Source organism: Halictus rubicundus, chromosome 11 (genome assembly GCF_050948215.1).
Source record: "Halictus rubicundus isolate RS-2024b chromosome 11, iyHalRubi1_principal, whole genome shotgun sequence".
Taxonomy (NCBI): Eukaryota; Metazoa; Arthropoda; class Insecta; order Hymenoptera; family Halictidae; genus Halictus; species Halictus rubicundus.
The window spans coordinates 7,094,783-7,109,367 of NC_135159.1; the positions used below are offsets into that span (position 1 = coordinate 7,094,783).

The 14,585-nt window shown below is 36.4% G+C and overlaps 2 protein-coding genes across 4 annotated transcripts in view; one reads left to right on the forward strand and one right to left on the reverse strand.

Annotated features, from left to right (window-relative positions):
* The window catches only part of Flo2 (flotillin-2), a 176,078-nt gene that overhangs the window by 105,176 nt on the left and 56,317 nt on the right, over nt 1-14,585 (forward strand). The gene's annotated exons all lie outside the window — the stretch shown is intronic.
* LOC143359396 (glucose dehydrogenase [FAD, quinone]-like) lies at nt 5,752-10,942 on the reverse strand. Its single transcript, XM_076797326.1, has 5 exons — nt 10,386-10,942; nt 9,788-10,217; nt 9,209-9,605; nt 7,805-8,087; nt 5,752-6,926 (listed from the first exon to the last, which is right to left on the reverse strand). Exons 1-5 carry the CDS (start codon nt 10,788-10,790, stop codon nt 6,561-6,563), a joined length of 1,881 nt encoding a protein of 626 aa, XP_076653441.1. The 5' UTR covers nt 10,791-10,942; the 3' UTR covers nt 5,752-6,560.

A 14,585-nucleotide genomic window follows, 5' to 3' on the forward strand; every position in this document is an offset into this window, starting at 1 on the left:
CTGCTGTTATTGGAAAACAAATTGTTAAATGAATTATTAAAATTCAAATTGTTGACTGCTGTTATTGAAAAACAAATTGTTAAAAGAATGATTCAAATGCAAATTATTGGCTGCTGTTATTGAAAAACAAATTGTTAAAAGAATGATTAGAATACAAATTATTGGCTGCTGTTATTGAAGAACAAATTGTTAAAAGAATGATTAAAATACATATTATTGGCTGCTGTTATTGAAGAACAAATTGTTAAATGAATGATTAAAATACAAATTTTTGGCGGCTGTTATTCAAAAACAGATTGTTAAACCAATTATTAAAATTCAAATTGTTGACTGCTGTTATTGAAAAACAAATTGTTAAAAGAATGATTAAAATACAAATTATTGGCTGCTGTTATTGAAGAACAAATTGTTAAATGAATGATTAAAATACAAATTATTGGCTGCTGTTATTGAAGAACAAATTGTTAAATGAATGATTAAAATACAAATTATTGGCTGCTGTTATTGAAGAACAAATTGTTAAATGAATGATTAAAATACAAATTTTTGGCTGCTGTTATTCAAAAACAGATTGTTAAACCAATTATTAAAATTCAAATTGTTGACTGCTGTTATTGAAAAACAAATTGTTAAAAGAATGATTCAAATACAAATTATTGGCTGCGGTTATTCAAAAACAAATTGTTAAAAGAATTATTAAAATACACATTTTTGACTGCATTGATGAGAAATAAATTATTACATCTATTAGAAGAATGCGAATTATGCGATCATGACATACGTCATGTATACGTCACGATCAAAGTCAATTCATAGCGGTAATGACGTATAACGAATTTTTTGTATATCTCAATGTTTATGTTAGATACAGTACGTTGACTTGTGAGGCTATGGCGTAATAATTCTTTGGATGATTCATCACACGAACCAACTTGCTTTTTTTATCGTTGCAGTATCCTAGATGCTGAATAAAACATCGGTAAATTATTATGAAATTTGCAGGGAATTGGCAGGTAGAAAATGGTGATTAAGTTTCACATCTCGGCGAAGGTATTTAAAGTACACTTGTAAGAGAGATATAAATTTAAAAATTAAATTAAATAATATTGTTAATTATTTAAATTATTATAAAGGCCCTTTAGTTGTAAGTAGAACTGTTGTATGAATTTCGAAACGTGTATGTTATCAGAATCTAGGACCTCGTCAAAGATGAAGATATGTGTTTTCTTTTAAAAAATCGAATTTCGAAAGGTTTAGCGAGCCTCTATTCAAAGTGACGAAACCGGGAACACATTAAAATTCGTTCTACAATATTATCGTAATTGTATGCAACGCAGCCTGAAGATACGTTTCACTTTATTTTAAATACGATTTTAAAGACGATTTCATTCCGGAAAGTGTGTGACCGTTCCTTGAAACATTAGAGATAAGGGGATTCCCGTAACTTGAGGAAAACGTAATTTAAAACTACCCTGAACGAAAATTTTTGAGGTTACTGCATGGCAACGCACACTGTTAACATTATTCATATTCATTGTATTAATACCTGTAATGCATGTACAGTGTCTTCTTGATATATGTATATCGCAAATTCCTCGCTGATAAATGGCGTGGAATTATCCCCACTATGGCGGGGTATGCCCTGTCAGTGGCCTCGAAGCTCGAGAAGCCTCGGTCTATAAACAATACCGGTCATGTACATCGGTGTGAGACCAGGAGATAACTACTAATCCAATAACAAAATTTCTTTATTTTTCATTATTTTTTTATGGGACTTTGACCAACATATTCGTGGCATTTTTCTAATGAAAATTATACCAAATACGATATAATTCCGATGATATTTATTTGTATAATGAACGATGTGAGTTACTTCCCGTTACAATTATATTAACGGGAAATTAGTGTAAATATGATCCGAATTGTATCGTGATTGGTATCATTTTAATCAGAAAAATTCCACAAATATATCGGTGAAAGTTCCGTAGAAAAATAATTAATAATAAAATAGTTTAAGTTTAAGTTTTTGCATCTTTCCCGAACGCTTCAACTCTCGAAACTTCCATCGTTCGTTACACATGTAAATGTCATCGGTAATATATCATATTTGGTATAATTTTCATTAGAAAAATTCTACGAATATGTTGGTGAAAGACCCATAAAAAAATAATGAAAAATAAAGAAGTTTTGTCATTTTGGTATTATGTTTACGCTCTTCGGCGATATATTGACATATATCGAGAAAACAGTGTAATTCATAAACGTCACGTGTTGGAAACCATAATTACTTTTTAAGCATTGCAAATTTTCCAGTTTACCATATTCAACGATATCCTTATCGGTTAACGTTTAGACAAATATACGTAATGACGTATTACAATTTTCTAGCTACGTATATCGTTTATATTATTTTCCAAGAAATTTCACTGATAACTATTTAGTCGATCTTCAAAAACATAGAAAGTATGATAAAGAAAAACATTATCTATGACGGATATTGATATTCTTCAAAATTCAACTGAAATAATTGAGGTCGAGAAGAGGTTGAAGTTGAGATAATTACATTATCAAAACATTGAGTTTTGAATGAAGGTAATGGTCTTTTGAGTAATTTGTGTGCTATCATATTTTAATTAACATTCCAGAACACGAATAAGTTCAGGGAGAGAATATAACTCCCGCCATTGTTTAAACAGATTCACACGTTCGCAACACAATATTGAAATAAAGTTTAGGGGGTAAATAGAATATTTTATATAAAAATCAACTTCATTCTTCATTCTCAAAAAATTTTAATTTCTCTTCAGAATTAATTCGATCAAAAAGTGATTGGGCTAAACTTTTCCTCGGGAAACCAGATATTTTTAACTTTTTTTTATGTAATCCTGTAGATTTTGGCGAGAAAATGCTAACCAAAAAAACGAATTCAAAAGAAATGGTATCAAAAAATTGTCAAAATGTTCGATTACGAGTATGAAAATTTTGTCTTCGTCAGAATTTTCGTGTCGGTAATGGATGTGCAAGAACAAAAACGGAACGATGAAATCGATGATACGGTTGCAATTTTGCGCAACACGTTAGTCTGTAGAAATTCTGGCAAAAGTAATGCAATCACGTTGTTAGAACCTGTCAAGACAAATGAGATAAAGACGAGTTTTTTTTTTTTAATAATAATGAAATGTCAAGCAACCGTTCGAACATGTCATTGGATGGCTTGAAATTCATTGAAATTAATTTCAATGTTTCCAATCAATCGAGAGTTCGTTCTTAAATTTTAAATTAAGGAATTTTAATATCCCCAAAAATGGTTCTTAAAACAGAAATAGTTAGAACGTTAAAGAACAAATATTTAATTAACGTCTTCTGGCATTTATGTACATTGTATGTTTATGAATTTCTCTATAAAATTTAGAAAATATTCTCAGTTTAATGTACCTTCTGCTAGGAGGGCTCAGCAAAAGCGGATTGTCGGAGTACGTTACTTTCGGTCAGGCGATTCTCGAACATAATCTCGTTGAAATCATCCTTCGCGTTGAAGTCCCTCTTTACATATCTTATCTTATCTTATTTACATATCTGAAACAAGATTTGTTTTTATTAGTAGCCGGCGAAAAAGGACGTACAGTAATGTCTCTGTAACAGTCGTATAGCAGGCGGGTCTGCCGTGCGACAGTAATAATAAAGGCGCCACATTATTCTAACGTGCCGTGCGACAGTAATAATAAAGGCGCCACGTTATTTTAATGTGCCGAATATAGAGAAGGATAGCGTTCGATAGAGAAAGAGGAAGTGACATTCGGGTTTTTGGCAATGATCAAAGGACTCGTGCAAGCTCAGCGTTTTAAACTTTTACCATCTTACCACCGTGTATTCGTCTTGTTTTTCTTAATAAAATGACACCAAACACGATATAGTTTGTCTGAAAAGTTTGTCAAAAAAATCTCAGAAATGTCTAAATTTTTGCTACTCAAGATCACGCGAAGGTCACGACATTGTAGATCATTGGTTTCGTATTGGCCTCGGCTATCACGTCACAGAAATACAAAAATGTAGTTATGTACGAAAAAAAACATCGATGACCTCGAAATCTGGAAAAAATGACCTTGACGAAAAATGATTCCCCACAGAATATGTGTCTTCTCGAACCAAACAATATATCCTATATCAATATGTTTTTCCTTTTGTTTCGCGTACATTTCACAGAATTGTACATCGACGTGTTTAGTGCGTTCAGTAGAATAGATTTTTGACAATGGATATAGCTCTCTAATTATCGCGGTACGGTTTCGTTCTATTTTCTTGTGCAAAATTGAATTCCTTCAAAAAATTCCGAAACTAAATTATTTCTTTAGTGACTTAATAAAGGTAATAAACTCTGCTTCAGTAATTGACGGAATTTTGAATTGTGACATGTTTTATTGTAATTGTCACAAACTGTAATAGATAAAAAAAATCCAAATATCGAATGTTATTTTACATGATGGTATAATAGTGATAATTACGACTTAAGTAGGTGGTAAAAATATAAAAGTTTGTTCAGTGGAAACAGATAAATGCCTGTATTATAAACATTCATTCTTAATTGGCAAGAAAATGTTTGCTTAGAAACAGAACGTGGCATTAACACTCCAGGCTGAATATCTATTATTGTACTATCTATTATTTATTTAACAAACGATATTTAAGTCTATATCCTGTTCAGTTCATCTCATTTTCGTGAACGAGCTAAAATCGTCCGAAAAACGAGGAGCAAAGAAAATCGTGATGCATTTCAAGGACAGGGGGGGAAAGTCCTTCGCAGGAAACGCATAGATTGCACGGGCTCTTCCCTTGGCGACCAAGGCGGGACTCTGGCAATTATAAAATTTATTGCCTGCGCTCGAGCTTGGCTGCACACGGTGCGTACTTAAAAACGGAAAGTTTGTATAATTCTTAGAAAAAATATATTAGAAATGACACTTTTTTTCTTAATTTTTTTCATGCAAATTTTAATCTAGTGTCGCGAATATCTGTATCTGAGAAAAAAGGTTGTGTTTTAAAAAAAGTTCTCGTAATTCTACAAAACGGAGACTCTACACTTTATTTTATTTTCAATGTTTTATTATCCCTAAACAAACTTTTACAATTTCCAAGTAAAAGTATGATTTATGATTCCGGTTACCGAAATCATATTTTTTGAACACTTAATGAGGGACAATACACAAACAGTAAGTAGTTATAAATAAATTATTTTCTTGGAATATTAAAACAAGACATCATGCTATGATTTGACGTATATTCCGTTTTAAGAAAGCATACTATATCTCCGTAGATATCAACATTTGTGAACTGATAGGACATTTACATTTTTCACTTAATTTCTCAAGATTTCCGGCCGAGTAGTCCCATAAGACCACGTTAATTTAATTTAATTTCGTCAATTTTAAAATTGTCCGCTTTTTTAAAAACAGGTCCGTAAAGGAGAGACTTGGGACTACAACCTAAATTTTGTTCAAATTTTTAAAAAGGTACCTGCTACGAGAACATGGCATTTGTCGATGAAAAAACCGGCAACTGATGAAATTCGCCGTTCGGCGCAATGTTCATCGAAATGATCAGGTGTGTAGGAAGCTTAAGAATATGCAATCGAGTAATTATATTCTACAAGAAAAATAAACTTTTTTTTAACATTTCTAACCTCCATTAAGAAATATAAGTAATATTAAGCAATGCGGTCTTAGAATAGAGAGTAAATGAGATAAATGAGCAGACTTCATACGAAAATCATCTTTATGTTAAAGCAAAATACATGTTCGGTGTTCAAAAATCTATTTCTTCCTAAAATGAATATTTTGAAATACTAAACGAATCTGTTTGGAATATTAACCTCCATAAACCGTGTAACTAACAAGTTCGAATTGATATTTAAAATTATAACAAACTGTATATCACAAAAATCATTTGTAAAATAGTGTTCAACCAGTATCATTGAAATTGTGCTCTTTAACTAAGAACTTATTTTATTTTCAATGTTTTATTATTCCCGAATCAACTTGTACTATTTCGAATAAAATTCAGTACGATTTATGATTCCTATTATCAAAATCGAATTTATTGAACACCTTAAAAATAAGCGACAATATATAAACAGTAAATTATTGTAAATAGATTATCCTTCTAGAATAGTAAAACAAGCCAGCACCCTATGAATCCATTTAAAACTAGATTTACGGGACAAAATGACGGATTCTACTATTGTTAAATTGCGAATATTGAGATTGTAAAAATGCATCCATGAGCAATTATGTAACAAATTGACTTCTTTGGGAATATATTATTAAAAAAATGGCTACAAACATTGATAGATACATTCATGTTATTTTTATAAAGTAATGTAAAATAGTAATTTCTAGTGCGCCGTAAACCTAGTGTTAAATACCTTTTTAAAAGAGCATATTAAACCCGAGGATCTGAGATATTTAACTGATACGATATTGACAACTTCGCCTTAATATCAATCACTTTATAGCATCCAGATTTTTCGGTAGAGTAGATCCAAAAGAGCAAGTTCAGTGGATGATCTACGATCCCCAGTCTTCTTTGATCATGTCCGCAGCCTTCTCAGCTATCATAATGGTTGGCGCATTTGTATTTCCAGAGGTGATATTCGGCATAATCGATGCATCAACGACCCGCAGTCCCTTAATTCCGTGTACCCTAAGTCTCGGGTCCACGACGGCCATCTTGTCAGAATCTGGACCCATTTTGCAAGTCCCACTCGGATGATAAATCGTCAATGTGTAGAATCTCGCGAAGCATTTCCAGTATTCGATTGATGGAAATCCAAAAGAGGCGCATTCCGGGATTAGATTCGGATTCGCTCTGGCATTTACGCTTCTCAAAGTTGGGGTCTGGGTGAGTTTATACAGGAAGTCCGCACCTTCTGCCTATAATGATTAAAAAATCATTTTATTAATATACTAATAAATTGAAACCGGCCGATCAAAAACTGGAATAATTGCAAGGTAAATATTTGGAATAAGTGTGATTCGCTGATTTCAATGACCTTACAATATATTGTCAAGGTCATTGTTCTCAACAACATGGTCCTAGATATGATATCGCCGCACTGCCATAGTCTTTTAGATTTTCGCAAAAACCTATTAGGACGACGATAACAAACGCTGTTATATTAAACGAACTTTATATGGGCCGGGAAGAGATTTCTTGGGGAGGGAATCCGCTCTACAGAACGAATTCGCTAGTTGGATAAGGGCAGAATTCGCGAGTACAAAATCGTAACAGTTTTTTGCGAATATATGCAAAATCAAAGTCTAGCGGCGGTGACATGTGGATGAAAAAGTTGTTCAGAATAATGATCTCGATAACATATTTCAAGGGCAATGAAATCGCTGAGGAAATGCTAAAGTGAGTAAATACTCAAATTATGTTGAAGAAATTTAGATTAGAAAAATTCCTTGTATTTTCTCCGTTATGGAATTTGTTGGTTGTATTCTAGAGAAGATAAACCTGAAGTTTGACTTTGTTTAACAATCTACTACGTTGAGTATTAAAAGGTGGAAAATAATAACATTCACAAACACCAAACTCTTTATGCAAGTTTTTCAAATAAAATCCTATTGCGTTTAAATTTTTTATTTACATACTCCAGATTATTACGCCAATATAGAAGCAAAAGAAATATTTCAAGTTCAAGCCATTGTGCTGTAAACAATTCCGAAAATGTTACAAATATTCTTCCTTTAAAGTATTGAGAAAGTAAACTGTGTTTCTGATATAAATACAATGAATGAAGATTCCTTACCAATACGTCAAGGTCATGTGGATCCTGAAAGTAATTGGGAACGATGATCGGATGATCGTCCACGTTTTTTGAGCGCAACTTAATGTATCCTCTGCTACGAGGTCTCAACAAAAGCGGAAGACCGGCGTATGAAGATTTGTACAGTATGTTCTCGTACATATCCGCGTAGAAATCATCCGACACACCGACACTCCTCTTTATGAGAAGACCGCCGTCGGAAGCGTCTGATGCAGATGACAGTAAGATCTGTATATCAGGATGATCGTCAGACTTGTTTGCATATCTGAAACAACATTTATTTGCCGTATTAATAACAACCTCTACCCTATTTTTATTAATGACATATTTCATTTTTTTAGGCTAGTAACGGTAGTTCAAAAATATGTTTAAACTTTTTAAAATAACATTTTGAGCAAAAATATATTAGTGAGTTTTCATCAATTAACCCAACACAAGAAACGATCAATAAGATACAATGTTCCTAACTTCAATATGAAAGGAGCAATTGTAAGTTTCTGAAATGGTTTGAAAATCGTTTTTGAAGTAAAAAATTTAGAAAAAATTAAGTGTTGTGTGCGATATTAGGTAGAATGTTCATAAATGTTTTCGTAATTTTTTGTTAAGCAAATCGGAAGTTTGGAGCATGATTCATTAAACCATGCTCATGCCATAAGTATCTTTGTGATAGGGGCACAGACGAGATATAGGAATAGACCTGACACTTTATGGGACTTGGTGTCCATGGGAATCTGTAGTACCGTCACCTGAAAATACCAGTGATTTTAGCGTCCTCTACGCTTTGAGAACGGCGAATTCGAGAACTAGATCCAGTGCGACTCGGGTTCTTATTGTGTTCATGTAAGGATAAGCATTCACACATTGAGCCAAGTCTCATCGTTTAGGCATATCTTACCTAAGCGACAGAGTAGTGGTAGACCCATGCCTCTATGTGTAACTCTACACAATATAAAACATTATGAAATCCTTAACAATTTTTCTTGACTAAAAGGTTCATTTGCGAAATGTATAATTTTCCTCAAACTTTTTCCCTCCAAAGGGCTTTATAAAAGTCGAATTCAACATTTAAACCAAAGCATCACGTACGTTTATTCTCGCCAAATGATGTTAAATACACGTATTACGAATGGAGTATAAAATTTTCTCTTCGTGCTAATAATGCTCAGAAATTGTGTTTTATCGGTAACGTTGGAATCGCTATTGTCTATTCCTATATCTCGCCTGTGATAGGGGTACCAACATGAAACTTGCCACAGAAGCTTTTCTTTGGTGACCCTGTCGAATGGTGCGAAGAAACTCCAATTTGGATTACGGTCACAATTATCCCTCTTATCCAGCTGTACCCTTTATCATAATATTTATTCGTTACTGCAACATAGTACTTACTTGGTGTTAATAAATGCCATACCCTCACAAATAGGCAACGTGTACAAGACTCCTTTGCGTGCCACAGCGAATTTCTCCAGAGCTTCCAGGTTCAAGGCCTTCGGCCCAATGGCAGTAAAGGGTTGTTTGGCCGTATAACTCTCTGGTGGGTCTACTAAGTACGTCATGCCACCAATCGACACGTGATCCTGAAGATTTTCACCCACGCCGGGTGCATCGTGCACGGTATGCACCCCTATATCATTTAAATGATCTTTTGGACCGACACCAGATAACATCAACAATTGTGGCGATTGTATAGCACCAGCGGATAAAATGACCTCGCGTTTTGCTTTAACCTTGAGGCGGTCTGAGCCGAATAGAAATTGAACGCCATATGCAGTCTTTGAATCTGCGTCTGCAAAAATGGTTCACAGTTATATTTTGTCTTTTAAAAATATTTTTAACCTTAATCTTGAAAGTTGTACGAATTCTTTTTGCTTGGAACAATTCTGTAGTCCAGTTCGGATTCTAGTACATCTTTAAATATTATTTAAAAAAGGATCTGGATTAGCATTAAAATTACTCGTCTGCACTCACCTATCAGTATCTTCTCCACAAGCGAGTTCACACTCACGTGCAGATTTTCTCTTTTGGAAGCAGACCGAAGGAAAGCTTTCGCAGTGCTGCATCGCAATCCGTCTCTCAAAGTACCGGGAGAATAAGTGAATCCGGTTTGTGTGGGTCCATTGACATCGACGACATTGTATCCTGCTTCTCTACCTGCCTTTATCAGATAATCGGTTACGGGAAAGCGGTATTTGAAATACTCGACAGTTAAGTGTCCGCCGGTCTGATGATAAGGAGAATTCTTGTACTCTTCGATCCTTATGTCTTCCGATTTCTTGAAGTAAGGTAACACACTCTCGAAATCCCAGCCTGGGTTTCCCTGCTTTTCCCAGCCGTCATAGTCTCTCTTGTTGCCACGAACGTAGAGCATCGCGTTCAGCACACTGCTCCCTCCGAGAACCTAGAATATTTTCAAAAATTTCAAAGTCATTAATAAATAAATAGGATTATTTACCATTTATTACTTTTTTGTCTGATCATTAATTTTCCCTTTCACACCTTCTCCGCTGTCCACTATTTAAAATACTATTTTATTTTACTCTGCTCGCTAAATTATCAATTATTTTACCTTGCCACGTGGCCAGTTGCACCGTCTCCCATTCATCGCTAAACAATAGTCAATCGTCGGCTCAGTCTTGAACTGCCAATCCGCAGGAGACAATTGCAAATTTGAAGCCATTATAGGTACGTCCGCAGAAGTCTGTTCATCCAGACCAGCTTCTAGTAGAAGCACCGACCAGTTTCCATTCTCTGACAGCCGATTGGCTATCACTGAACCAGCCGATCCAGCTCCGATCACCACGAAATCGTATTCATCTTTCAAATTTTCCAACGACACTGGTTTCACTCTGTGTTGTACATCCACGATATCTGGTCTGAAGATCAAGATCAACGATTGCAATGAAATTAGAAAAAGCAATTTAGGGCCAGTGCTGATTGCTATCCTCGATGCTGTGATCGAACCACTTCCCATCTTGATCGACTCACTGTAAGAGGGTGGTTTACGTAAGTGTCTGGATGGTTCTCTTAAATGAACATTTACACGGCGTGCTAATATTCGGATTTAGTAATGACGTTACAATCCTTCTGTCGTTGATGACTGTGCGAACACTTAACTCCTGCTTGATATTCCCTGTCTTTATATGGTCCACGAGTCTGAGCCGAGCGATAACGCGCGTGATCGCGCGCAGTTCCCCCGTCCGCGAAATTTCCATAGTTCCACTGAAAAGTTTATTTTTAAATTAAATCAGTTTAGGCCAAATTAGGCCCACAAGTTTTTTCATAAAATTTTTAACAGGTATAGTACTTTAATATAGTACTTTAAAGCATGCACTTGTTATCACAGTATTTCGCAGCCGGATATGTAATTATTCCAGTTATTGCAGGTAATTATTGTAGTTATTGCACATTTCGTTATTGCTTTTCGGCTTGTTCATGTCTAGCCATTTGTGTGTCTCTACAATCAACTTTGTAAATTCGTCAAGATTGCATTCCCAGTTGATATTTATAAGATAAATATTAAGCTCATCAGCCGATACCTATTCGATATTCTTGCAAATTATGCGTCGAAAGAAACTAATTTATGTATATCTCCTCGTTTAGAATGTTGGGATATCTTGAAGAGGAAAGAAAATAATTGACGACACCGACTACTATTTGATGCAATCAAATCACTTTGATCTTGAAAATCTAGGTGGAAATTTTTGCAGGAAAAAATTTGCATAAATCTCCACGTGCGGGTATCTGGTTGTTAAAGACTCGACTGCACAGTCAAGCGGTACCTTTGGATATTGCACTTGGTACTGACTGTGGGTCGAAGGACCATCCACTGATGTGGGACTAAACGAATTGGCACAATACTTGTGGGTTGAACACTGGATTTATATGAGAAGTGCAACTTGTGGGTTACGACTCGCTATTCTAACTGACTGTCTGTCTGTTTCTACCTCTATCTACTGTTTCTACCGACTATCTGTATGGTTCAGACTGCACTGAATGTCTGATTGTCTCTGACTGTACCGATTGTCTACTTGATTCTGTCCGTAAAACAATGTCTCCTCGCGCTTTTGTCTGCACTGTCTGAATAGCTCTATATGTAGCGAACTTTTTCACTGCTTCGTTCACTCTGATTGATCTGACTCTCGGTTATGCACTTAAGAGTTAAGGGTAATCACGTGAGTTTTGCAGAGACAGCAAGTTGGTAACTGCTGTATAATTTCCTTTCCTTACTGACTTAAGACTGAACTAGTTACATTCTTTTCTCTTTGTTATCGATATTATGAATTCTGACGCCAGAAACGTGCTTCAAGTTTTTGGCTCAGTTTCGCAGAGAATCAAGACAAAATATAGCTCAATTTGTAGCTGGAGATATTTTCTAGCGCGCGCTACTCTCGATTTCATCCAGAAAACTCGTCCACTGGCATAAAAATATTTCTCTCTACTTTGTAAAGAAACTGTCGAGGCATAATCGACAGAAAAACAACGTTTGCACTCATTGAAGGCTGAATGAATATCATTAATTATTGTGACGTACCAGCTGAACAAAAAAGGTGGATCATTATGAATCTGAGGAAAATCACACAGAAAAATGATATACACGTGCATAAATTATTTTTTCGAACCCCTAAAAACTGATTTGACATTGTGGAGAATATCCCAGTTATAGCTAGTTTGTAAATTCATTCTCCCTTTTCATTCATCTGAATATCTTGAGAAATAACTGAGAATTGCGGGCTGATTATTTATTATTATCAAGATAGAATTCTTAACTCAAAGAGCTATAAACTTATTCCGTGACTAATTGCAATAAATTAATACTTGTTGTTGAGTGAACTTGTTGATTGAACAGGCAATTATCCAGTTTTTCAATCCAGTTTTTCTAAAGTTGCACTGGTACTTACAAAGTTAGCATAGTCTGCATGATACCGCGTGGGCATTGAAGTCTCCCAGGGCGAGTAATGGCCGTGGCACGCGCGATGCATGCGTGCACCCCGTCTAAGTACCAGCGAAAAATTATGGCAGTGATAAGATATTGACCAAGATTTCTCGCACATGCGCGGTGATTTTAACCTAAGCAAGGAAAAATTTTGTTTAAAATAGTGTACCATGATCACCTTGCAAAATTTTTAAAAATTCTTATGATTTGATTTTGAAAATAGCGAACTCTACGCCTCTTTGTAACTCCTTCCCCAATATTAGCTGCCATTGTATAATAAAATGTTAACAACAACTTATCAAAAACTCGGGGGACACTCGTCTCGTCTCGGAAAAGATTATTCCGGTACATTCCCGCCAATATCACTGCCCCCACTACCTTTTCCTCATAATATACATACGTTACCGTGTTGGACGCGCATGCGCGAGAAGACTTGGCCGATGTCCCATCACTGACACTACGGGGCCGCGCAGCAGTGTCGCCAGATGAGGGGAGGAAGCACAAATTGAGGGGAAAAAGTTACCCTCTCTCTTTGCCAGTACCGGATTATGCACGACAGAGACGGAACGCGTCACGTGACCGAGCCGTTGAGGAAGCGTGGGGGAATAGCGCAGTAGAAGGGGAAATTAGAGTGGGGAAACAAGTCGTGATCTGGCGACTCTTTTTTTTGCGTGAGAAAATGCTTTTCGCATACCCCGGCTGCCTGGGTAAGCCGGGGTTATGTGGGACTAACCCCGGGGGAGTGTCCCCGGAAACTACCCACTAAAAACTCACGCCCACCTAGGCTGAAGGGGAGGTGCCTGGATCACGCGAGTACTCAACAGGACACCTCCCAGCTAACATACTACCCGAGGGAGGGGGTTAGCCTTTCTTTTTTTTCGTGGGAAAATGTCTTTACTCATACCCCGGCCCCCTGGGGGGAGCCGGGGTTATGTGGGACTACCCTTGGGGAAAATCCCCAGAGGCTACCCACTAAAAACCCACGCCCACCTAGGCTGAAGGGGAGGTGCCTGGATCACCCGAGGGAGGGGGTCAGCCTCCCACATTGCCTACTCTATAAGACCCCGGGCGGAGGGACCCGCCAAGCGTATTAGGGTCAGAGTTGAAGTTATCCTTCCAAGATAATTAGCAAAGGACGCACGCTGATACTTCACTGCCTCGTCTCGTTGGACAGAGTAGAGGTACGAATGCGTGGCTGATTGGATCAGACTGGAAGGGGCAGGCCTCGTTTCACACGCATTTTCGGCTGCAGTCCAAATATTGACTACAGCGGTCACACATACTATGTAGCTGGTGACGTCAAAGCCAAAACATTGGGACTACGGGAGCAGCTGAGGTGGGGATAGGCAGACCTAACGACAGACTTCTCAAGAATAGTGACACTTTAAAAATGGCGAAATTAAAATGTTTTCAAGTGTACGCTGCACCGCGATACTGCCTTCTTTTGGACGGCAGACGAGCGGTTACGAGCAATGGCCGGTCAGCTGTACTTGTCGTCCTTACACCATGTACATGTGTGACTGCTACATGATTTAATACCATTATAAATTGTTAGAGAAGTTCACTTTACGGACCTTTTTTTAAAAAATCGGACACTTCAAAATTGACGAAATTAAAATTATTCGAAGTGAACGCTGCACGGAAGTGCACGGTAGAAGCAGCGCCAACCGTGCGAGGCTGTGTATCGCGGTGCAGCGTTCACTTGAAATAATTTTAATTTCGTCAATTTTAAAGTGTCCGCTTCTTTAAAAACAGGTCCGTAAAGGAGAGACTTGGGACTACAACCTAAATTTTGTTCAAATTTTTAAAAAGTTTTACCTACTAACCTAAATT

Bases quoted from the DNA above. Each gene is read 5' to 3' on its own strand.
- LOC143359396 (XM_076797326.1), bottom strand. From the start codon at position 10,790: ATGGGAAGTGGTTCGATCACAGCATCGAGGATAGCAATCAGCACTGGC. The intron at 10,218-10,385 runs GTAAAATAATTG...AAAATATTCTAG, and splicing joins GCAACTGGCCACGTGGCAAG to GTTCTCGGAGGGAGCAGTGT. The intron at 8,088-9,208 runs GTAAGTACTATG...ATGTTGTTTCAG, and splicing joins ATGGCATTTATTAACACCAA to ATATGCAAACAAGTCTGACG.